The 24,568-nt window shown below is 38.6% G+C and overlaps 1 protein-coding gene across 1 annotated transcript in view; it reads right to left on the bottom strand.

The window, feature by feature from the left end:
* Positions 1-24,568, bottom strand: part of Smg6 (Smg6 nonsense mediated mRNA decay factor) — a 187,987-nt gene that overhangs the window by 120,650 nt on the left and 42,769 nt on the right. Inside the window, exons 13-14 of the mRNA XM_083125593.1 lie at positions 21,778-21,999; positions 14,826-14,887 (exon numbers count right to left, since the gene is read on the bottom strand). Of these exons, the coding sequence (XP_082981719.1) occupies positions 14,826-14,887; positions 21,778-21,999 (284 nt within the window). The remainder of the gene's footprint in view (positions 1-14,825; positions 14,888-21,777; positions 22,000-24,568) is intronic.

Raw genomic sequence — 24,568 nt, 5'->3', positions numbered from 1 at the left:
ATTAGGAGGAATATCGTAAAAATGGCATCGTTAAAATTATGATTACGAGGTCCACTATAACTTGACAAGTTTAAAAACAAGACGCTGCAATCCATTGTTTGCGCACCTCACATCACATTTCCCCACTCCATTGTCTGCGGCGACGTTCATTCGCAGTGTTGCAAACTGGAGGGAGCTGAATCCTCTGAGAATTTTCAACGAAATTTGAATGTGAAAGGCATGAATTAGTATCCCGTCACCTACGCTACCTATTGATTGCGCTAAATTCTAAATACATTTTGATATTTTCCCTTTAAACCTTAAATGAATTAAGTTATATTAGGGATATTTCTTACCAGCATAAGAAATGTATGAAATAAAACGATAGAAAAATGAAAAAAATATAAACGATAGAACTGAGCTCACCTAAATGTTTTCCAGTTCTCCTTCAGTTTCACTCTCCCACTCATCCGAGTCTGTGTCTACCGATGAATCTGTGTCCGTGTCTGAATCGGCTTCACCAAGTCTAATTATCAGTTCATCTACACGCTCGTCCATAAGTCCATCTCTTTCAAAGTAAGAATCTTGCAGCCAAGAGTAAAGAGCATGAACATTTCAATGCTTTAGAAAAGAACACAGGCAAGCGTGTTATCAGATTGCCTTCTCGTAGTGATTGTTGTACGATAAACAAACGAACCACCACCCCACTCGGTTTAAAAAAAAATATATATAAAAAAATATAAAAAACTGGACACTGCTCGATGTCGCATTCAGAAAATGAAGTCATTTGCCCTGTAGTTTCTCTTCGTTATAAACCTTAACGCACGTGCGTAATACTACAGTTTACGATCGGCGCACCGCACGCATTTTCAAAGGCCGGATTAAATAAAATGAACCACTGATATAATAGGAGCCTGCATGCACCGTCACGCTAAACAGTGAAAATCGTTTGTCATATTTGTTTTAGCTTAATTTTGCTGAGTTAGCACCACTGGTACTCTCAACGCCAGACAAGTGAGTAGAAGAATGGTGGGGAGGATGACGTAATAGGAAGTGCTCCGCAGCGATCTGCGCATATCGGGACTTAACTTGTCAGGCTATAACACCGAACTTTAATACCGTGTCCTCTTGCACATTCTTTCATTTCACTTTATGCTCAGATATTCTACTCGGAACGAGACTTACATTTGAAATTTGAGCACGAACCATTGTACAATGTACTCCAGACATTATACCGAAACGAAACTGCAAATATCAAGGCCTGATCAGCATTTGTCGGAGCTAGGTGTACCAGATTTTCGGTCTCCTTACAGTCCAGGAAACGAAGGCAAAACATGGGAGGATGTCGGAAATAATCAGGGGAAAGCTGAATTTTGGTAACCATCATAAGTTATGTATTTTCCCAAACGTCCCCACCCCCTCCACCTGTAGCTTCCCTCCCTACGCCCCCCTGAACATTCAATATGGAAAGTTTCAGGAAATCATGCATATTTCTGAAACTAGTAGACATACGGGATGTTCTTTTTTTAAAATTTCAGTGCCAACATTACTGCCAACAAATTCGGTCCTCTTCGTGTTTTAAATATTTCCAATGGTTTTTGAGTAATTTTAAGACAAAATTCAAAATATATAAATTTCTATACTTACTTTTTGCTTTTTAGCACTGTACTTTCGTTACAAATGATAATATTGGAAAATTGTCCAAACAAAAGTTGTAGAGTATAAAATTATCTTTCATTTGATACCAATAATGACAAGCTAGCTACTAACATTTGCGAGAATTCTCTTATTCTCCACGCAGCTCTATTTTTCTTCCTTGATATAAATAATAACTAAACTGTGAGAAACTTGCCTCAGGGCATTTATAAGTATGCATAAATCCAATGGGATTTGGATTAATGTTCATATCCATGGAGAAAAAAATCACGCATAATTCCCGGTGAATAACCACCCTGTTTTATTTTACTATATTGTTTTACCTTTACAGAGTAAAGATGTACGTGGAAAGTGGCAACAATGACTTGGAGTGACAGCCTGCACTTTCCACGGTTCAACAGAGATTGCTGTTGCCACGTTCCACGAAGATCTGTATAAAATCGGTTTCACAAGGTTTAATGTCTTGAGTTTGTGTTTTTAAGTCCACTTTACGCACAGAAAGGTTAATCAGGACTGGACCTACAGTTTAAAGTGGGATCCGAACCACTATGTTCCTCCACCGGGTATCGAACCTGGGACCAGTTTCACAATGTGAATTGAGAATGATATTGAATTTTAAAAACAGATGTATAGAGCGTCAAAACTAGACCAATATTGTATTTGTAGATCTACCCAATACTAAGAAAGAAATTGTTTCGCAAAATTGATAAGAATGTTTTTTTTGACAAATTTTAAAAATCTGAAAATTAAGAATTGGGTTTAAAACCTTTTTGCCTGTACTGTTCTAAAATTTCATTACGATCGGACAACAATAGAATTTCAAAGAGAGCGATCATTTGGAAAACTTTTTTTAAAACAAAGGGCCATTTTTTTTGTTCTCACGAGGATAAAAAATATAAGGCATACTAAAAAAAGTTAGCATACATTAACACAGAATTGAATAAGCTAAATTTTGATGTCACTTATATTTATGTACGTCTACCGATTAATTTTTATTTGGAGTCCAAACTTGAGTATCTATAATTTTTAATCTGACAGTATGACACATTTAGAAACTACTCGCTACTATTTTCAGCTATCACACATCAGTTTGTGATCTATTTACTGCCTTCCACTTGTGGAACATAAATATTTTACAAATTTTTTACACCTAAAAATGTGCTCCCTATTGATTAAACAATAAATAATTTTGTAATATTTCACATATAATGGAAATAAAGACTGTATTTTTTACTACTGTTAGAAACCAAAAGCATTTTCTTATACTTGTATCCCCTACCTTCTACAGGCAAGGATTCTTCTAAGTACATATCAATAAGGTCATCACAGTTGTAAGGAGCTTACAGACTAAGCAACAAGCGGCTGGCAACTAACAAAAGTTCCACGGGGATTTCACACCAAAGCAGCAAGCAACATGGTGCATGTGCGAAACAACAGACCGAGGTGACACAATGCACAATATTGAGAAAATGGCCCACTCAGATCAACAAACAAGGAACATGTGCAGCTTGCAGGTCGCTTTGATTTAAAAAGTTGCATTAATTTCTGAAGGTTTGTTTCTAAGAGACATGTTTCTCTTCAGTCTGAAAACTCCCTTCCTTTTCCCGAACAGTGTCAGATTTTGAGTGTACCAACAGTTTGTGCTTGTTCCCTTCATATGAATATTATCTTCCTGAAAGAGTGCAAACGTGTGACATCTTCCAGACGTTTATTCTGTGGAAAGTGCCAGTTAACAGCTACAAAATTAGCAACGTTATTTACAATGCAGAGCAGCGAGCTCTTTCAGCCATAATTTCTGATAAACGCGAAGAAATTCGGCAGCTCGCCGACATGTGTGAAAAACAAAACAGCAGCCTCATATCAGTGCTACTTCCCGCTACATGGAAACATGCCAGATAACATCGAATACATACTACAAAGGATGGAAGAAGATTGACTGATTGATTGATTTGGTGTTTTAAGTCCACTTTATGCACAGTAAGGCTAATCGGGACTAGACCTACAGCTTAAAGTGGGATCCGAACCACTATGAGCCTCCACCGAGTATGGAACCCAGGACCCTTTGATTACAAAGCGACAATGCTACCACTGCACTATCTGGTGGAAGAAGAGAAGCAGGACCCAACAAGCTAAACACATAGGAGAAAATTTGCCACGTGACAGTGTAAACAACCCGGATAGCAGACAAGTTGACAACATCATCGATTTAACAAATCTCAGCATCCCACAATCTTTCAAAAATGTCCTTGCATTTGGTGACAAATTTAACGTGCTAACCAGTGAACCTCCAATCCTGGATCTCATCTGTGCAGCATAGAAGGCAGCATGTTATGCACCCAGTAACCAACAGCACTGTAAACTACTTAACCCCCAACATAGCTTATGGCTAGAGGCATGCATATTTCTATTCTTTTTTTTTCTCACGGAAACACGTTTTTTAAGAGTGATAGAACTTTCGATAGGGATAGTTGTCATTTGTTTTGTTTTAATGACATGTTGTTTTGTCATTTCTGATCAGTGAGCATTGGCAAATGATCATGGAAAGACTGACGCCGCAACAACGTTTACAAATTGTGGAAATATATTTCCAAAATCAATGTTCTGTTCGCCAAACGTATAGAGCACTTCGGAAATATTGGTGCTGTCAGTGAATTGGCCAGTAAGATCATGTAACCTAACGCCACTGGATTATTTTCTTTGCGGATATGCAAAGTCTCTGGTTTATGCTGATAAACCAGCAACAATTGACGCTTTGGAAGCCAACATAACTCGTGTTATTAACGACACACATCCCCAATTACTTGAAAAAGTGGTTCAAAATTGGACTGATTGAATCCGGTTCATCACAGCTAGTCGTGGTGGACATATACCGGAAATTATTTTCAATAAGTAAATGTCAGAAAGTTATCTTTCAAATAAAAACACAATTGGCTTCAAACTTAATTTTTTGTGTGTTTTATTGCAATTCAAAGTTCTATCACTCTAAAAAAACACCCTATATAATTCCAATTAAAAATAACAAAGACAATATATTATATGTGTGTAATTATTATTATTACATTTTATATGTATGCATTTCTGATGAGGGGCGATTAATAAATTAACCAACCAAACGATGCTCTGTTGCAACGATGCATCTCAACATTAGTGTCTCTTTTTAGATCAATGGCAATCGATCAGATGTTTGAGATATGAGAGAAATATTAAGAGAAGCTAAGAGCGAGGCAATTGTGTCCTCGTCCTCCCCTCTCCCCCAATGTTGAAAAATGAGATCATGCCTCTTCAACCTCCTCTATAACTAAGGGATTACTCTTCCCAAACTTACATTAAATCATCCGTGAACACAAGAAGAATTGGTGATTTACCAGCCCCGAACATGGCATCTAAAACTAACAGTAAAGCTGTAATGTAAAACCAATCTAGTCTCTTTTTGTCCTTTAACAAAGAGAATAAAATTACTAAACGAAATGTAACTAGAGAATTAAACTTACCAGTCTCTTGCTTTTATATCAAGTGTTTGGCTTTCAATATATATACTTTCAGCAAATGATTTTAAAAAAATAATAAATGCATAGTACTATCGCTTGGCGTGGAAGGAAATCCACACCCATCCCTATATTTTCCAGAAAGTAAATGCCATCATCTGTGGTTCAAAGAAAATTATTATCCTGCCACGTTTCCTGTGCTGAAACACACCTACTGAAACCCAGTTCTCCAGGCCAATACAAACAAAAGTCTAAAGTTGGAAAGGAAAAGGGGGATTAGACCAGGTATTTGAATTTCCAGGAAAATGCTATGAACTATGTCTGAGATACATCCACCACTTTCATGGGTGATGATCTTTTTTGACTGCGGGAAATCTCAAGACAGAGATTTCCGCAAACACCAAAGAAAGTGGAAGGATTACCCACAGGTGCCTCGTTGGATTTCGGGACCTCATTGGGGTTATTGTTACATGAGACTGCATCTGTACAAACAAAGCCCGGTAGACTTCCAAGAGAACTAAACGGAAGCAGCAAACTCCTATGGGGATAATTTCACTTTAAGTGACAGATAGATCTGCACATGGATCTTTGTCACCTACTTAATGTTCATGGAAACTTGAATACAGGTTCATTTAACAAATGCACACCTGTTTTTCATTTTTTTTTTTCAAAACCAAAGGTATGTTGGAAAAGGTGAACGAACCTCTGAGAAGGAACAAATTTTAGTTTTGGCCGCACTTCTAGTGACTCAAAAACAATGGTATCGGCTAGTATGGGTGCAAAAATATCACCCGATAACGATACCCCTGGTATATCGGCTCAGCCCTAACTGTAATGTTTATTTTTTCATGTTTCTGAAAGGTGTGAGGTGTATTCTTACACTACGATTAATCACAAAGTGATGTGAAATGAACTGCAAAATGAAAATAAACTCTTAAACACGAAATTTTGAGTTTATTCACAGACGCACATTTTTTTAAGTCTGAATTATCCTGAGTGTTATGAAAATTACGGAAAATTGCTTAAGGGAAAAATTAATTTTGTATCATAAATGTAGTTAGGGTTTTATTCACCATTTTAGCACCAAAATGCCATTTTATATCCCTGTTTTGATCCTGAAAAATGCCAATCTTTTATTCACCATAAATATGTGGCTCTACTTATGGCATTTCAAAAGCACACAAACCAGGAATTCCGATGTGCCTGATCATAGCTGGGTTCAGTCAACCAACGATCCACCTTGTGAACTGGCTAAAAAAAGAAAATCTTGGCACACAACCACAAGCTAATCTATGTTTTCTGCAATAGCACACATGCCAAAGAACGGTGACCTCCATAGTACAAGCTAACCATGCCAAACTTGCAAGCATTCATATAGTCAGTTGAAAGATTGCTTACAATCAAGAAAATCACCCCAGTGAAAGTAACTGAGGTATCCAGGTTATAGGAAATCTGCCTCAGACACAATTACTTCCAGTTTGAGGGCAACTATTTCATTGGGATTGGCAATGAGCAATACTCGATCTGCACCCACAGCCAATATTTTTATGCAGTTGGCTGAAAAAGACATACTCCATTCTCCACTCCAGTACATACGACACAGCAGATATTCATGACACCATCGTCATATACAAACATTACAAAGTAATAGGCCTTAAGCAACGTTCACCCCAGGCTCAAATTCACAATAGAACTGGAAAACCAAGGGAACATCAAATTTTAAGACCTAACCATCAAAAGAAAACAGAAAACCAGGGGCAGGGAATCGCTTTATTCATGCCCTCTCCAATCATCCACACAAACAGAAAGCCAATGTGTGGCTAACTTTTACACAAGAGCTTTATCTTACTGCACAAGTGAAGAAAAACTAAGGGATTAAGTTTTTTGTCATAATCAAAGACACAGGACTTAAGAATTGGTATAAAGTGCATGAACTCTCATCATGGTGCAGTAATGCAGGTTCGACATCCAAACCATGACAAAATTCTATACCAACACATTTTGATTCTTCGGGCACCAGCAAGCAAGCAACAATAAAATAAAATGGATTGCCTTCCCGCATCACAATACCACATCCAAGACCCTGGGACAGTTCGACATCAAGCTAGCACACAAACCAGTAACCAAAATAGCCAGTGCTCTAAACAAGCACAAATAATAATTCCTCCCACCACTGGACAACCCAGGACTATATGACGCACAGTGAGAGTGTAATTCGCATTATGGTGGCAGATCAATCAGAGCTATCAATGAACGTAAACAACAGCACTTATCAGAGGGTAAAAAATCCAAGGCAACTATCGCTGTCAAAATTTTCAGTCAGGCATACATTGCACATGCTAATTGACACCAAAATCAAATGTAAAATGGCATGTAACAACTTCAACAGTTCCTGGATCGGACATCGCAGAGCCACCACCAGTCTCCCAGGCACCTCATCATCAGACCACCGACAATGTTGGTAGTAAATGGCACTTTTGGGCCCTGGTGAAGAAGGAACCCAGTATCTTAAGGCCTTCCTTTGCCAAGCTCCCCTGCATAGACACCAACGTGATGCAGTGTACATTTTTGATGAGTTAACTCATCAATGGGATGGCCCTCCTGTAGAACTTCAACCTCAGGATGTAGAAGTATGTGATTTCTATCCCTGCCTTATTGTGGAAATCAGTGCCATGCTGAACCACTCAGGCAATTACCAACATCATGATGACCTAAACAGTGAAGAAGAAAGTGCAAGTGATTCCAGCAGTGACATGTGAGGTCTCACTAACGGCTATGGCTGCAGCAGGAGAGTATGGGTCTGTCCCTTAATCTGCAACCTGTGGTGCAAAATACCAAATGGCAACATCAGTTACACACACATCTCCTGCAAATTGCCCATGCAGGAAATGCCGTACTACACTCGCTTTGTTGCCTATGTTAGAAAACATGTGCAACACTGGAATTCTGGAAGCAGTGGACCATGTACAGAACTCCTTTCCGGTATTTTTGGTCTCTAAAGTAGAAAACAACAACTTCCGAGTCATTTATGATTGCTCAGAATGGACGAAACTCCTTGAAAATGCACTTTCACCCAGGGTTGTAAGGTCCAGGACCCCATAAATTCTATTGGGTTCCACAACAGGACTGGAACCTTTTTCCCATACTTAAATTCGGTCCAAGTTGCATATTGTTTCACTTCAATACCAAGCTTGGAGCCATTAGCCATTCCAAACATGATTTGCATCTGAATGGTAGGTGGCGCTGTGGTCACTGGCACTTCCTGCAAGGTATACACCCTGGCCAACCTGACAGATGGGTCAGTTACAGTTCAGCGACCGTTCGTGCAGGTTATCGTGAATCATGTCTGAGCTGACAGAGTTTCAAAGAGGGCAAATTGTGGGTGCGTGTATGGTGGGAGCTTTCGTGACGAAAGTAGCGAAAATGTTTGGTGTATCAAGAGGCACAGTCTCGAAGATCATGACTGCCTACGAGACTTCCGGAAAAACTGCATCAGCGAAGCACCAGCGTGGATGCAAGTGTGTGTTCCGTGACAGACACTCACATTGGGTAGGATTGTGACCAAGCAGAAGATCACCACGGCTCCAAAAGTCACTGCTGAGCTGAATACAGTGCTTACAAACCCTGTTAGCATCTAAACAGTCAGAAGAGAACTCCACAAGCAGGGTATTCATGGCAGATCTGCAACACCCATAAAAACTGGACAATGGAGCAGTGAAAGACTGTAATCTGGTCGGATGAGTCATCCTTTACATTGTTTCCAACTGCTGGCCGAGTGTACGTGTGGAGAACGCCAGCACAAGCGTATGGTACAGACTGTCTGTTACCAAGAGTGAAGCATGGTGGTGGTTCAGTGATCATTTGGGCAGCCATCTCCTGGTATTCTGCCGGACCCATCATCACCCTGCATGGACATGTCACTGCCAGGGACTACGTAACCAGTTTGAGTGACCAACTGCATCCCATGGTGCAAACTTTGTTCCCAGATGGTGATGCTGTGTTTCAAGATGTAGACGCCCCTGTTCATATAGCTCACATCGTCCAGGACTGGTGTGATGAGCACGAAGATGAAGTGTCACATCTGCCATGGCCTCCACAATCGCCAGACCTCAATATTGAGCCCCTGTGGTCAGTTTTGGAGACCAAGGAGAAAGCCCGCTACCCACCACCATCGTCTCTACAACAACTTGCAGCTGCTTTGGAGGAAGAATGGTACAACATCCCTTTGACAACCACACGCGACCTGTATTTGTCCATTCCACGTCGACTGCAGGCCGTTCTGCGTGCCAAAGGTGGTCCTACGCGATATTAATAAAGGTAATGTGTATTTCTGCAGGTGTTTCCATATTTTTGTCCATCCCCTGTAGTTGCTAATGCTCATCTTAGTAAATTAATCTTCTGTAACCCTCCAATCAGCGCTTTCATCCCTATGAGGGGATCACGCAAAAGACCTTTGGGGAAAGTAAAATTTTAATAAGGTAGTATTTTGGAAAGTTGAGTCTAGGGGCTGAGGATTTCGTTACGTCATTATGTGTGGCTCTTCCTCACCTCTGAAATACCGTGATAAAGTGACAACATTTGGTTCTTTATATTGGAGTCAATATGTCTTTTCTTACGTATAACCTGTAAGAGAAACAAATTGAGATTTGAACATTTTAAAAATACTTTGTAAGTTTCTTGGGGGTGTGTTTTCTACATTTGATTGCTTTTTCTGCGAGTCAGTAAGATTTTGACACAGTTTTGGAACAAATAGTTCCTTTCTACGCCCATATAAGTTGTACGACTTCAATTAGATTTGAAAAATACGTTGAAAATTTTTAAAAAAATATGTTGAGATTTTTTAAAAATACTTTGATAATTTTGTGAATGGTGAGTTAATTTTTACTGCCTTCATTAATTACTTTTAGAATAATATTTTGGTGCATTTGCTTCAAGAGTCTAAGCTTGTAATTCTATGAGACTTTCATTTTTTTAAACTTTTTATTTAATAGCTGTTAATAGCTGATAAAAATGTCCGAATTGGACATGTTTGTGTTCATGTATATTTGGCCTGATTTCCAGTAAGTGCTAGTGTAATTCAACCTCGATTTGCATCAATAATTCACGTAAATAACGTTGGTTTTGATGAGGAGGCAGCAGTGCTGAAATGAGGACACGGATGACGGAGGGTTAAAGTGATGATCCGGAAAAATGGTTTTTACAGTCTCTAACCCATTTACACTTGCTGATTTTCTCTCCCGGGCTGAAACTGAATTTATTTACAATTTCTGGACCAGGGTTGTTGAAGGTCCAGGAACCAATATATTCAAATGGGTTCTATAACAAGACTGGAACCCTTTTTCTCTTGCATAATTTAAACTCGGTCCAAGTTGCATATTATTTCATTTCCGGACCAAAATTGGACTGTATTTAAATTTGCCACAATAATTAAGGTTCTATATGGGTTCCACATTGATTGCTCTGCTCTACCAAGACCAATTTAAAAATGGATTCTAAAAAGGTCGGTGAGTATGTTTTACATTGGAATGGCGAACACCGGTTGCAGAAAACTTAGCGCACAGAAACAATGACATTGCTGTCGTTCTCTCACGGGCCACGTTCCTAAACCTGCCTCGTCGCAGTGTTATATAAAGCAATGGACCACATTAGTGAGACATCACATCGAGTCCAAATAACAACGTCACGTGTTGCTGTGGCATCTGATTCGGGAACCACAAGCAATAGGGGCCACCGATAAGGTCACGTGAGGCTGTTGTGCTCCCAGAATCTACCACACCAGGGATGCACAGTGTTGCAACATGAAGGGAAATTGTCCTTTATGCAGAGAAATTCGGAGCAAATTATAAGCGAAGCGGGAAAAGGGAAGTTCGATGAAAAATCACAAAATTTCAGGGAAATATGAAGACTCAATATTAGTAGAGAGGAATGTTTAAGTGTTGCACAGCAAGTTGTCCATCACCATGATATTTATCTTTCTTATACATAATGACAGCTTCAAGAATGAGCTGCCGACAACCTTTGCACCAGCATAAGTGAAAATACATTCTCTAAAAACCAGGGTTGTTAAAGTTCCAGGAATCCATAAATTCTAATGGGTTCCGTAACAGGACCAGAACCTTTATTCTCACACAATTTAAATTTGATCCCAAGTTGCATACTGTTTCATTTCAATACCGAGCTTGGACTGTATTTAAATTGATCCAGGAAAAAGATTCCTGGACCTTATTTAAACTGATCTGGAAAAAAGGTTCCTGGATCATATTTAAATTGATCTGGAAAAAAGATTCCAGGAACATATTTAAATTGATCTGGAAAAAAGATTCCTGGACCATATTTAAATTGATCTGGAAAAAAGGTTCCTGGATCATATTTAAATTGATCTGGAAAAAAGATTCCTGGACCATATTTAAATTGATCTGGAAAAAAAGTTCCTGGATCATATTTAAATTGATCTGGAAAAAAGATTCCTGGACCATATTTAAATTGATCTGGAAAAAAGATTCCTGGACCATATTTAAATTGATCTGGAAAAAAGGTTCCTGGATCATATTTAAATTGATCTGGAAAAAAGATTCCTGGATCATATTTAAATTGATCTGGAAAAAAAGTTCCTGGATCATATTTAAATTGATCTGGAAAAAAGGTTCCTGGATAATATTTAAATTGATCTGGAAAAAGAGGTACCTGGACCAAATTGAAAATAATTTAAGGATAAAAAGGTTCTTTATGGTCCAGAACCCATTTACGCTTGCTGATTTCCTCTCCCAGACTGGAATTGAATTTATTTACAATTCCTGGACCTTGAACAACCCTGCTTTCACCTACCATTCCTCTACATGCTGAAAGATTTGCTCTTACAGGGTGATTGGATGGTTAAACTAGACTTACGAGATGGCTTCTACCATGTTTCCTTGATGGCTGTTACTCACCAATGCTTTGGTGTAGTACAGTAATGATAAACCCTTTGGTTTACCAGACTCCCAATGGAGTGGTGTTGGCCTGCATTCTTTATTCAACTGTGTACAATGAGGGAGTTTGGAACCATAGCAGAACAGCATCACGTGTGTATTCTAGTATATCATGATGATATCTTGCTGTTAGGGCCCCCATGAAAACCTTCATATGTGCTGGTCTCTGTAGTCCACGACTTTACACAAACTGGGAGAAGACGACGTCAACATCTGTACAAACAGTGCAATATCTCGGCACCACCGTCGATTTGGTGGCAGCACATCTAAGTACTCACTAAGTGTCTAGACATTATCAGAAGTGTTCCTCACAAACTCTCGAGAAGAAGTAGCATACAAATGGTGGTGTACAATGGTTTTTTGGAGTGGGTGCAAGCCAACACTACTGTGACCTTTTCTATGGCTTATGCCATCTTGCATATGGCACCCTGGGCATTACAGTACCTCAGGACAGCAGAATCAAAACTGTTCCCTCTGAAACCAGAGGATCCTCCAAATTTAGTGCTCTATACAGATGCCACGCCGTCATCAATAGCAGGTGTATTCAACATGGGAGGAGGACCATGACATTTATTTTATGGAATTTATTTGTTTGCTTATGTGTGTTGACTTTACTGTTCTTCGTTCTGTGACAACCAGGCTTTTGGGTGTGAGTTAGATGGGAGAACAGCCAGAGGCTGAACCTCGACCTCAATAAGAAAATTTGAATTGAACATAGCCAGAAGAGTCCGTCACAACTCACAGTTCTTATACCTAGCTCATGTAGTTTATAACTTTCATGTACATTATGTTCAATCTGAATTAAAGCAGATGTGGCCAACCACATGCATCTGATTGCAGGGAAACACCGCCAATGGGTGGCAGCGCTGCGTTCAGGTGAGTACTTCCCAGAAAAAGCACAAAATCAATTATGTACTTTCCGCATGAACTAAACATTGACAGCGGTCAGGCGAATCATATTTGGCTCACGTTACTGCAGCAACTGAAACCAAGAGCATGCAGGAAACGTAGCAGACGAACTGGCTACAGAGGAACTGGAAGCTAGCATAATATTGAAGCAACAAGTTCTGAAGTGATAGGGGTAGGGGCCAACAAAATTAATAGAAACTCTGTAAAAGTAAGTCTCACGGGAAAAGTTAGTTACTTGTTTACATGTATTTATTATAAAGGGTGTCTCAGAAATATTTTCATTTTCTAATCTGCCCTCTGGGGAAATTTGCACATTACGGAGAAATGAGATAGATCACAAAACGCTTGGCAACATTGTTAATATTTAGTTGCCATAGAGCAACTTTACGGGGCAGCAACGTGCTTTTTATAAAAATAATGATTCTTATGTTGTTGTGCGTCGTTTGTACCGGCATCATTATAACCTGGCAGGAATGAGAGATGTCCCAAGTGCAAATTTAATTAAATATTTGGTGAGAAAGTTTGAAAACACTGACGAATAAACCGCCGGGATGTCCAAGCTCATCAAGATTGAACAGAAACGTTGACCGGGTGCGCCAGTCTCTTAGTGAGGATCCTCGTCAATCGTTAAGACTGTATGCAGCTTCTTTAAATTTGCATAAGTCGACAGTTCATTGCATTATTCCAAGGATATGCATTTCCACCCATACAAAACTGTTATTACACAAGAATTAAAACCACAAGATCCTGCCAATCGATTAGAGTTCTGTAGAACAATGAGAGATCGCTTCAATGGTTACAATAACATATGGTTTTCTGATGAATCAAATTTTCACATAAACGGGCATGTTAATAAACAGAACAGCCGATACTGGGCAGCGGAAAACCCTCCTAAAAACCTTCATGAGATGCCATTACATTCACCTAAAGTTGTCATCTGGGCTGCCCTATCAAGCCAAGGAATCATTGTCCATTATTTTTTTGAAGATGATCACGGTAATGCTCAAACTGCAACTTCTGAGCGTTACTGCCAAATGATTAGGACTTTTATAACTCCTGCAATTCAGAACCATGATGGCTAACACAGAAACACTTTTTCCAGCACGTCACCAATGAATCACTGAATGCTCTTCATCAGTTATTCCCAGAAAGTGTCATCAGTCGCAGAGGGGACATTAACTGGCCACCGAGAAGACCAGATTTGACACCAGCAGATTTTTTTCTTATGGGGTTACCTTAAGAGTAAGGTATACACCCCAATGCCACAAAATTGGAGAGAATTGAAGCAAAGAATTACAGATGAAATCAATGCTATTCCTCGTCCAATGCTTCGGCGTGTGATCAAAAACTTTAGTTCAAGAATAATTGAATGTGAAAATATGAACGGTCACCATTTGTCCCATACTCTTTTCCACAAATAAAAATTTAATGTTTAAGCTTTCTTTTGGTAATAAATTTATCTTTATACAAAAAAAATTTAAGTATTTATTTTAATAGTTTTAAAAACGAAAATATTTCTGAGACACCCTTTACAACCATATATTTTATTCCCCAGCCTCTTTGTTTTCAAAAAATTCCTGAATATTTAATTAAAAAAAAAATGCTTTATTTCCAGATATTTTTCCCCAAAAAAGTTGGGGACAGGAGTGGTATGTCTTTCACGTGTAGTCTTTGTTGTGCATCACTGCAAAGTTCAAGACGTAATTGCTGATTTTTCAGAAATGAATTCAGTAAAACTAATACATTGTTTTTCTTAGAGGTGTGTTAAACTTTTTACTATCCACAATGGTCTGAAAGCTCCCGTAGGAAAAAAATAAGTGGTACTTACCCTACTTTCGTAAACAGCTTCCCATGAACATGAAGGTAACTTGTGACAAACCTCTTGTTTACCTGAAGTCAGAAAGAAACATATAATTTTCAAACAGAATTTATATTTACAACTAAAAAGTATAAGAATATAACAAACTTCACTAGCCTCTTAACTTCTAATTAGGGATGGGACAATATGAAATTTTGGCCGATACCGATAAAGTACCGATATAAAATTTACCGATACCGATAACCGATATTCTACCGATCCGATATAAAATTAGAAATGGTCCCGGAAGAACCTGAAAGGTTCATTGACGTTAAAAAAATGTGTGTTTCAAAGTGACTGCAGTGCAAGAGAAATTGCATATTTAGACATTTACTTTTTTAAAAAGTAGGGCATGGAGATCATCCATAAAAATTACAACAAAAATGGCAGAATTTTGCACTAAAATATCAGATATTTATCGATATATCGGATCGGTAAAATAATCGGTAATTTTACCGATAAACCGATATGCCTATATCGGCCGATACCGATAGAGTACCGATTAATCGGTCCCATCCCTACTTCTAATACAAACAACAGCCGTCAACGGGGTGTAAGGGATAACCCTTTCAGAAGACTTGATTTGGTTTATTTTACTTCACATTTCTGGCACTTTTGGCTAATCACAAAAAGATGAGGATGAGTAATGATACGATGAAATTGATGAATGGACACTCACAAACAACCATGCCCTGACCAGGATTCAAACCCGGGATCCCTGGCATGTGCTAACCACTCCACCACAGAGGCCGGCCCTTTCTGAAGACACCCGAATGTCAACCTCCCTTTCATGCACAGCCAGCATAATACTCTGCGGGGATTGATGTGCCATCCTTGTGTTTGTGATTGTGCTCTTGTCCATCTCATCACTATTAATTCTCTTCTTCGCAATTGTATAAAAGCGACAGAAAAGCGAAGTAAAATAACCAATCAAAACCCGTCAAATCCAATACAAAACTGTGCATGATGATGTTTTGTTATTTTTAAATGCTTATATATTCTGCAATCATGGTCATGTAGCTTACACCATGCTGTACATTATATTTAGGGAATCATTTGAACTTGAGCCTTTACAATAGAAAACTTATGCTTCAACTATGAGAATGTATTGTGATTACTTAGTCCACAATGCTGCATGTACAGAAAAATGTGATCAGTGCAAAAACGAATACTGTATCATCAGGAGTGATGATTGCTCACAAAACAGTGTTAGGCAGCTTTCAGACAGAAGTGACACGTGACACATGTTGCTTGGGAAAATCAATCAACAACAAAATTGCACACCATAGTGGAATAACAGGCAACATTTTCCCTTAGGAAAAAAAATGCCTCTCCAATGGCATAGTGGTAATGTCATTGCCTTGTGCTCAAAGGTTTCAGTGGCTGAGTGGTTAGCACATCATGCTGCGACGCCAAGGGTCCCAGGTTCAAATCCCGCTCGGGCTTGGTTGTTTTTGAATGTCCATTCATCAATTTCATCACTCATCCCCATCTTCGCAAATTAGCCAAGAGGCACAAAACGCGAAGGAAAATAACCTAAATCAATCAATCAAAGGTTTCAAAGGTTCGATACCCTGGTAAAGGGACATAGTGGTTCAGACCACAATTTAAACTGTAGGTACAGTCCGGGTTAGTCTTCCAATGCATAAAGTAGACTTAAACAAACAAAAAAAATAATAGGCATGTGTGCTTGAAAAGCTTCTCCCCTTCTATACAGCATTCACTGCTGCTTCTTCACTACTCCCGAGGAATAACCACAAAATTTCCCAACTTTAGTAGCAAATTAGCCATGTGTAAACAAATCACCCAATACTATCAGTGTTGTCCAGAACTCCAAGTTTTCCATCTGCAGAATCGTATGTTCATTCACTCCGAGAAACATTTCATGTTTTGCTCCCCTTATTTGAAAATTATCTTACACTTAGCACACAAGAGCTTGTACAGGTCTGAATTTACATTTGTTCTTCAGAATCATAATCTGCTAAAGTTGGTTGATTCAATGTGGCCATCTTCAAACATTCACGTGTGTGTACAGGTTCCAATATCCCCACACATGGTGGTACAATTTCAATGTGCTGGTGCATCTCCCGTTATGGCTCCGATTGCATGCAAGCATTTTATGTAGTCATCCCCATTGCCAATATTGAAGATTTAAGTTAAAAATCCTGATAAAACCTGTTGCCATGCTACTAACTTAAATCTTAAGAACTTCCAGGAATTCTCCACTGCTAACATTCATGTATCACTAATCATATTACAGGGTCCTTTCTCATTCATAGTGCAAAAACCAAATTCTGTGACTTTTTCAGGCACTTTTAAGTAACTTTTGAGACTAGCCCAAAATTTAACATAGAAATAAGTGAGTGTCATGTCTTCAACTTTGCATGCCAATCAAAACATTCAAGTTTAATTAACACTGTTGTAAATGAATGGCAAAATCTTACAGGGTGGCAACTCAAAGACCATGATAAAATTCAAGTATAATTCCTGGTTTTCAAGGTGCGCTTTCCAAACAATCAAGGGTCCAAGCAGAAGTTATATCTATTTCAGGCTTACATATTACCTACCACCTGTCACCCCCCCCCCCAACACACACACACAAATATATTAACAATATAGTGTCTGTGTGATTCCAATGTATTCAAAAATTCTAATTAAATTAAATGGTGTATATATACTTTAAATATTTAATAAAGGTGCAGAGTTCACATTTGCCATTTCACATACTCATACAGGAAATACATCTACAAACACATGTCACAAATGCTATGGGATATAACAACATGCGAAAAATTAACATTAATTAACAATTTGATTAGCCATAAGAATTTCAAAGTCAAATTTAACTAATAAACTTTAAAATACCTTGCAATAATCTTCCATCTGTCAGATAGATTGTTCTACAAAGGAAACTAACAAAGTAAACAGGCTGGGAGAATTCGGTTTTATTTTCCATGTAGCTTTCTTTTCCTTCCTCGAAAAAAATAAAAACTAAACTGTGAAAGACTTGCCTCAGGACATTTATACATGTGTAAATTCAATGGAATTAGATTAATAAAAGTTGCACGCATAATTCCCGAAATTAAAGGAAATCCCGGTGGTGGCCACCCTGTTTTAAAATAAAGCCTGTAACATTTTTATGCAAATTAATAAAAAAAATGTATTTTGTTTCCAATCCTGGGAAGCAAATACAGTAATAACAACTTCATACGTTTTTGATCATTTTTACAATATTCTACAACATTTCCTACATGACTTTTCACTCCTAAGCAGATTTCCAGGTCAGTGGGAAACCTGAATTAACCACTTTAAAAAATAGCTTTACTATTTGTAATATTTGAGACAGACTAAAGGATGATTTGGAACAGCTACCTCAAGATGAGCTGTAATTATTACAACCACATATTTATGGTGAATAAAAGGTCGAGATTTCAGTACAAAAACTAGGGCCATTTAGGGATCAAAAGCAGAATGTAAAATGGCATTTTGGTATTAAAATAATGAATAAAACGCTAAATTTGATTTTAAAAACTACACTTATTACAAAAATTAAACATTTCCCATCTAATAGCACATTTATTTAGTTTTTAGAGTATTAGGTTTTGTTGGAGAATTATCTCTAGAAACTAACCACGATATATCTTTTTATATATTCTTGTATTCGAACTTTTCTCTTGCTCATTTTGATATGCATTTGTTTCTATATAACCAATTGCTTATTTTGTATATATCCACTGCTTTAAGAAACCTGCACTCCCATTGGTCAGTTCATATCGGGTGCAGTGCCTAGTTGCCGCCATCTTTGCGTGGAAGCTTACTTCCGCCAGTGTTCGTGCAGAAGTCACTCTGGCAACAGCCGAAAGTCACCGCGTTGCGGATATTCATCAAAAACGTAAGCCTAACGTGGATACGTTTCATTCAGCATATCAGTGAAGTGCATTGATATGTAGTTCAGTTTCACAGGAACCTTACAGTGTTGATATCATTCAGTGAAGAACTAGTGACGTGTTACTGTACAACCGGCTTCCAATTTCCTATATAAACAGTTTACCGAGGTACGAGTGCAGGACAGTGTAATTACATGTCATGTGTACATATTTATTATTAATATAACATTATAGTTGTAGTAAGTGCCTTCATTTTCTTTACACCTTAAGAAGATCGCGGTGAACTCAGCTCTATGGTGATACAATCCATTCCAGGGAGACAATAAGGGGCCTACCGGGCAGCAAACGCAATCAGGTTTATTCCTGTGTAAAGGAGTTCATTCTTGCTCCTCGAATGTTTGCAGCAGAATGTATCAATTTTCCCTGATTTGCATAACTCACAGGATAATTCAGACTTCTGAAAGTGTCACATTGATGATAAACTCTAAATTTCGTATTTAAGAGTTTATATTGCATTTTACAGTTTATTTCGTATCATGAGAAAAGATGGTAAGAAAATGTGCCTCACACCTTTCAAAAACATAAAAAATGAACATTACAGTGTGTTATTTCATATTTCGTGTTTTTTGTCAAAAACGAAATATGCATGTCCCTAGTACGAGGAGAATGAAAACCTTAAAAGTGTCATAAAATGTTTAATGCTTATGCTATAGTTATGAGATTTGGTGGTGCTGTTGCTCGTGCTTTACTTTCTCTCCAATAGGTGGTAGAAGAGTGTTAGTGACCAGTCGTGGTTGTAGGAGCAGTTGCAAGATGGCCGCCCCACTAACATGCACCATGAAAGAACAGCGTTCTGTGATCAGATTCTTGACAAGTGAGGGTATTAAACCTATGGATATTCATCGTACAAGGGGTGATCAACTGAAACCCGTTCGTTCCATGTATTATTGGTATAGTGTGAAGGAGGATATTGTTTGTCCAATAGCGTGTAATGGCTAATGTCCCGGTGTGTTGGGTGTAGGAATGTTGTTTATACGTGTTTCTGTTTTGCAGGTATAACGAGTGAAAGATGGCGTTCAACATCACCAATCCGTCCAAACAGGACCAGCGTGCTATCATCCAGTTTCTGAGTGCCGAAGGTTGTCAACCAGCTGAAGTGTACCAGCGTATGAAAGACGTGTATTGTGATGCATGCGTGTCCAAAACAACAGTGGTGGACTGGGCAAGAATGTTTCGGAAGGGGCATGAACAAACCACCGATTATCCCCATCCTGGACAAGCCCATGTTGTTGCCACAGAAGACTTGTGTGAAAAGGTGAATGCGGCAATATCTGCAGATAGACGCATGAGTATTCAATCCATAGCGAACGAGTTAAACATGGGTTATGGTACTGCTCACAAAATTGTGAAAGCTCTGGGTTATCATAAAGTGTGCGTGCAGTGGATACGCAGGGTATTGACGGAGGGCCAAAAGTTGGAGCGTATGGGATGCTCCATTGAACATTTATCACGTTACCATTTGGAGGTAACTTCTTGCTGCGCATTGTTGCTGAGGATGAAACTTGGTGCAATCATTTTGAACAGAGTTCGAAGTCTTCCACTATGCAGTGGAAACACCCCTCATCTCCACGTCCCAAAAAGTTCAAGACGCAACTGTCTGCGGGGAAAGTTATGGCGTCTGTGTTCTTTGATTGCCATGGACCATTATTGCTCAACTTCAAGGAACCACGACAGTCCATCAACGCCACACGCTACTGTGAGACCTTGACACAGTTACGGAGAGCCATCAAAAACAAAAGGCCTGGTTTATTGACCGCTGGAGTCATTGTGTTGCATGACAACGCACGTCCACACGTTGCAAACCAAGTGCAGGATTTGTTTCAACGATTCAAGTGGGAAATGTTGCAACACCCGCCCTACAGCCCTGACATTTCACCTTGTGACTTTCACATCTTTGGGCCTCTAAAGAAGGCTTTGAAAGGTCAGAGATTTCAGTCTGACGCTGAAGTTCAGGATGCTGTGCGTGATTGGTTTGAGATTCAGCCTTCGCAATTTTACATGGACGGCATTTGTAAGTTAGTGACACAGTGAGACAAGTGTCTCAACGCTCATGGTGACTTCCTCTGAACAATATTTTTACTGAGCGCTAACCATAGACGCCTCTAGACAGTGTACCAGTTTCAGCTCGAAATATAATTTATTTCACAAATTATGACCACTGAACGGGTTTCAGTTGATCCCCCCTTATAGAATGAAGACGCAGTATGGTGAAGCTTGTGTGTCACAGCAACAGGTATATGACTGGAGTAGGAAATTCAGAAGTGGTGTGACATATGTTGCACATGCTCCTCGCCGGTATCGAGCATCTGCCGGGAAGGTCATTCTGATCCTTTTCTGGAACCAAATGGAGCACTACATGCCTAGGAGAGACACAGTAACTTGTGCTACATATTGTCATCTCATGAAGAACCGTCAGACACCTGCAATAAGGTCGAAGCAACGCGAACTGCTGTCGTCAGGTGTCATTTTGCAGCATGACAATGCTAAGCCGCATACTGCCCAAATGACTGTTGCGAGACAATTAACGACTTGCATTTTGAGTGCCTACCCTACCCACCTTACTTCCCAGATTTGGCCCCAAGTGATTACCACTTGTTTGGACCACTTAGAGAGGTCCTAGGAGGACGTTCTGATGACAAGGTCAAAGAGATGGTGGATACGTGGTTACGCAGCCTACCAAAATACTTTTTTTTTTTCTTTCAGGGCATACAAGCACTTTGTAAACGATGGGAAACTTGCATTCAATGTGGAGGGGAATATGTAGAAAAATGATAACCAATTGTTTCACTTCCACTGAATACTGAATACTATACTCTGTCCTGGGAATCTCTGGAGCTACAGAAGAAAAACAAGTCTCTGCGCAAGTGGTGATACCAGAGGACTCGATCAATGAACTCATGAGAGTTCTTTGCTCCAGCTGTGGTCCACAGATTCCAGAGCAGAGTAGAGCGAACTAGAATATATTTTGTTTTTACCTCTACACTAGAGAGTTTATTCAACTCCTCCTCTTCACTGTCAATTCTCCTTTGGTCCTGTGATGTGGAGGTTGTTCGGTGGACTCTGCGTCCTCCTTCTGGATGGATCCATATTTCTCGCCTAAGTCCTGCTCCACATTCATTTTCACCCTCCTTTTCCTTCACTCTCTCTTTGTGCTTCGCTTCTTGTTCTTCACGCTTCTTCTTTTCCAACTGTTCATACTGTAACATAAAAATGGTATGCAACTATTAAATACTAACACAAAAATAAATGCAATTTGGTTTGCTTCATTGAATACAGGGTGTATCATAACTGAGTATACAACTTTAAGAAATTAAAAAGTTAAAGCCCAGGATGCAAAAAACCTATTGAACAACCCTCGTATATCAAATACAACAATGTTATTTGTTGTGTATCAATCAGTAACACTTCCAAGTTTCTGCGAATGCCTACAAATGTTCAATGTGGCTTCTCCCAAGAACTCCTTATCCACCAAAGCAAGGGAGTTTCTTATTCTCTCCTTTAGCTGTTGTACATGTTGCGGCATATGTGGCACATAGACTTTGTGTTTCACCAAGCCCCAAATGCAGAAGTCTAGGGGTGTAAGGTGTGGGAACTTTAAGACACAGCCTGCTTTTTCTGCACCTGTGAAAGTTGCCATTTTCAATAACTCTACACCAGCGCCACAATAAACATGTTTACCAAAGTCTTGAGCATGAAAACAAAACTACTTGTGTTGCAGATAATTTTTTAATACTAAACCTGATAAGTTGTTTGTCTACTCTACTATGATACACACTATTTTATGTTACATTTACAAGGTAGATGTTCAAACTTTCAGTCTAAGGCAACGTCTGCCTTCAAAATTTCTACATCAAAGTTTGTCTATCCAAGACACGTCAGAAGTCTCGATCCCACAGGTGAATTCTGTCTATAAATCCAGATTAAAGATACATTCAGAATTGGTAGGCTATAGAGTGCAGACTATACAATGAGCTGGCACAGCCATCCTGCATCTTGAATGTTGCATTTGCAAGTAATGAGGGCTAAAAGACTAGGACCACCTAATGCTTCCACTGGCACATGGTCAAACTGTTGCATGTTACAAACATAGACAGAATATGAAACACAGACATTCAGTTAGAGTCAATGGTTCTTCTGAATTCGGAAAACTGCCACCTTCATGACAATGCAAGAATTCACAAAATTCAATGTGGTCGGAAATGGTTGGAAATGTCTCTACCACCAAGCCAACAATCCTGAACTTGTAAGCAGACTTCCACTACTCTCAAGCTTTGAGAAAGTTTTTTTTTTTAGAGAGAAGCATTCCATCAATCATTTGCAAAATTGTCCATAAGAAGTGCTTAAAGTCTTACATGAAGGGCTAGCGAGGTGATGTGACAAGTGTTTGAATGTTGGTGATTAAGTAGAAAAAAATAACATACAAATGCATCTTCCTAGCATACACATTTAGACAGGCTATTTTGGTATTACTCACTATTTAAGTCAGTCTCTCTACCTACAATTTAGTAAAAACAAAATTCCCTAACTATTCTAGGTTTTTCACACCAAGAGCCAAAATTTTTCAGACCATGCCATTATGGCAATTCATAAACATTTTAGTTATACACCACACTTAGAATTGCACTTAAACCAAGTAGCAGTAACAACTAGACCTTGGAGATTAGGTTTTTAACCTATATTTTCCTTTGCAGGTAAATAAGAAATACAAAAACACAACAACTGATGAAGTTTTATAGTGTCTTAAATAACCTATTTTAGTTTTATGTGCCTAAATCAAACCTAGTTTTTCTTGTATGTACGCATTGCTTGCATTGTAGAATTATTTTCCTGTACTTTACATTATTACAAGCATAAGAAAACAGTTTTTCGTTGTGACGTTTTCGTTGTGTTCTCCTGAAACAAACGAAAAACTGTTTTCTTATGCTTGTAATAACAGTAAACTACAGGAAAATAAATCAAACCTTTTAGGTTTTAATGTATATTTTAAGGTTTTTAAGAATTTTTGAATCACACAGAGGTATTTTCTTGCTTTGGAACCGAAAAAGTCAATGATTAACGTGTTTGAAACAAACTTTGTCGATTTCTCTTCCTCCAAGTCCATGATGTTTTTCAAAGCTCTAAAGTCTAAACAAAGCAAAATGTCTGGCGCCACTGTTACCTGTACGATCGTTCTGTGCTTTGTGGCATTCATGCCTTGCAAAGTAACGTCTGAATAATTCAAAATTTGCACCACTGACTGTTCTCGTTGCAAGATCATGTTAAATACATAAGATGATCCTCAGAAAAAAGCGAAGTTTCACTGTGGATAACATGAAAAAAATTGTTATGTATTCAGGTTGGTCACTCTAGGACCATGATACAATTCAACTATAATTCCTGGTTTTCAAGGCAAAATTTTCAAAAATTCAATGGTACAGACAGATATTTTCTCTATTTCAACCTTACGTATTACCGCCTCTCACCACACACACACAAATATATATAAACAATATAAAGGGTCTGTGCGATACCAATGTATCCAAAAATTGAAATTTTGTTCTTTAATAGTTGTACCTTTTCATGAATTTTGAACCATTTTACATTTTCTGGAACCTACTTCAGGCTTTTTTGAGCCTAATTTAAGATTTTTTAGAACCTATTTTAGGACTTTTAGAACCTAAAAATCCGAGATCTAGTAATAACAAGAAGTGAAACCGAACAGATATTAACTGTAGGTTAGGGGCATTAGAGGTGAGCTTTTACATAATACTTGTCACGGTCGCATTG

Source organism: Lepisma saccharinum, chromosome 7 (genome assembly GCF_977018435.1).
Source record: "Lepisma saccharinum chromosome 7, izLepSacc3.1, whole genome shotgun sequence".
Lineage (NCBI taxonomy): Eukaryota > Metazoa > Arthropoda > Insecta > Zygentoma > Lepismatidae > Lepisma > Lepisma saccharinum.
The sequence above is the reverse complement of the archived record's forward strand: the minus strand, read 5'-3'. Positions and strand labels throughout refer to the sequence as shown.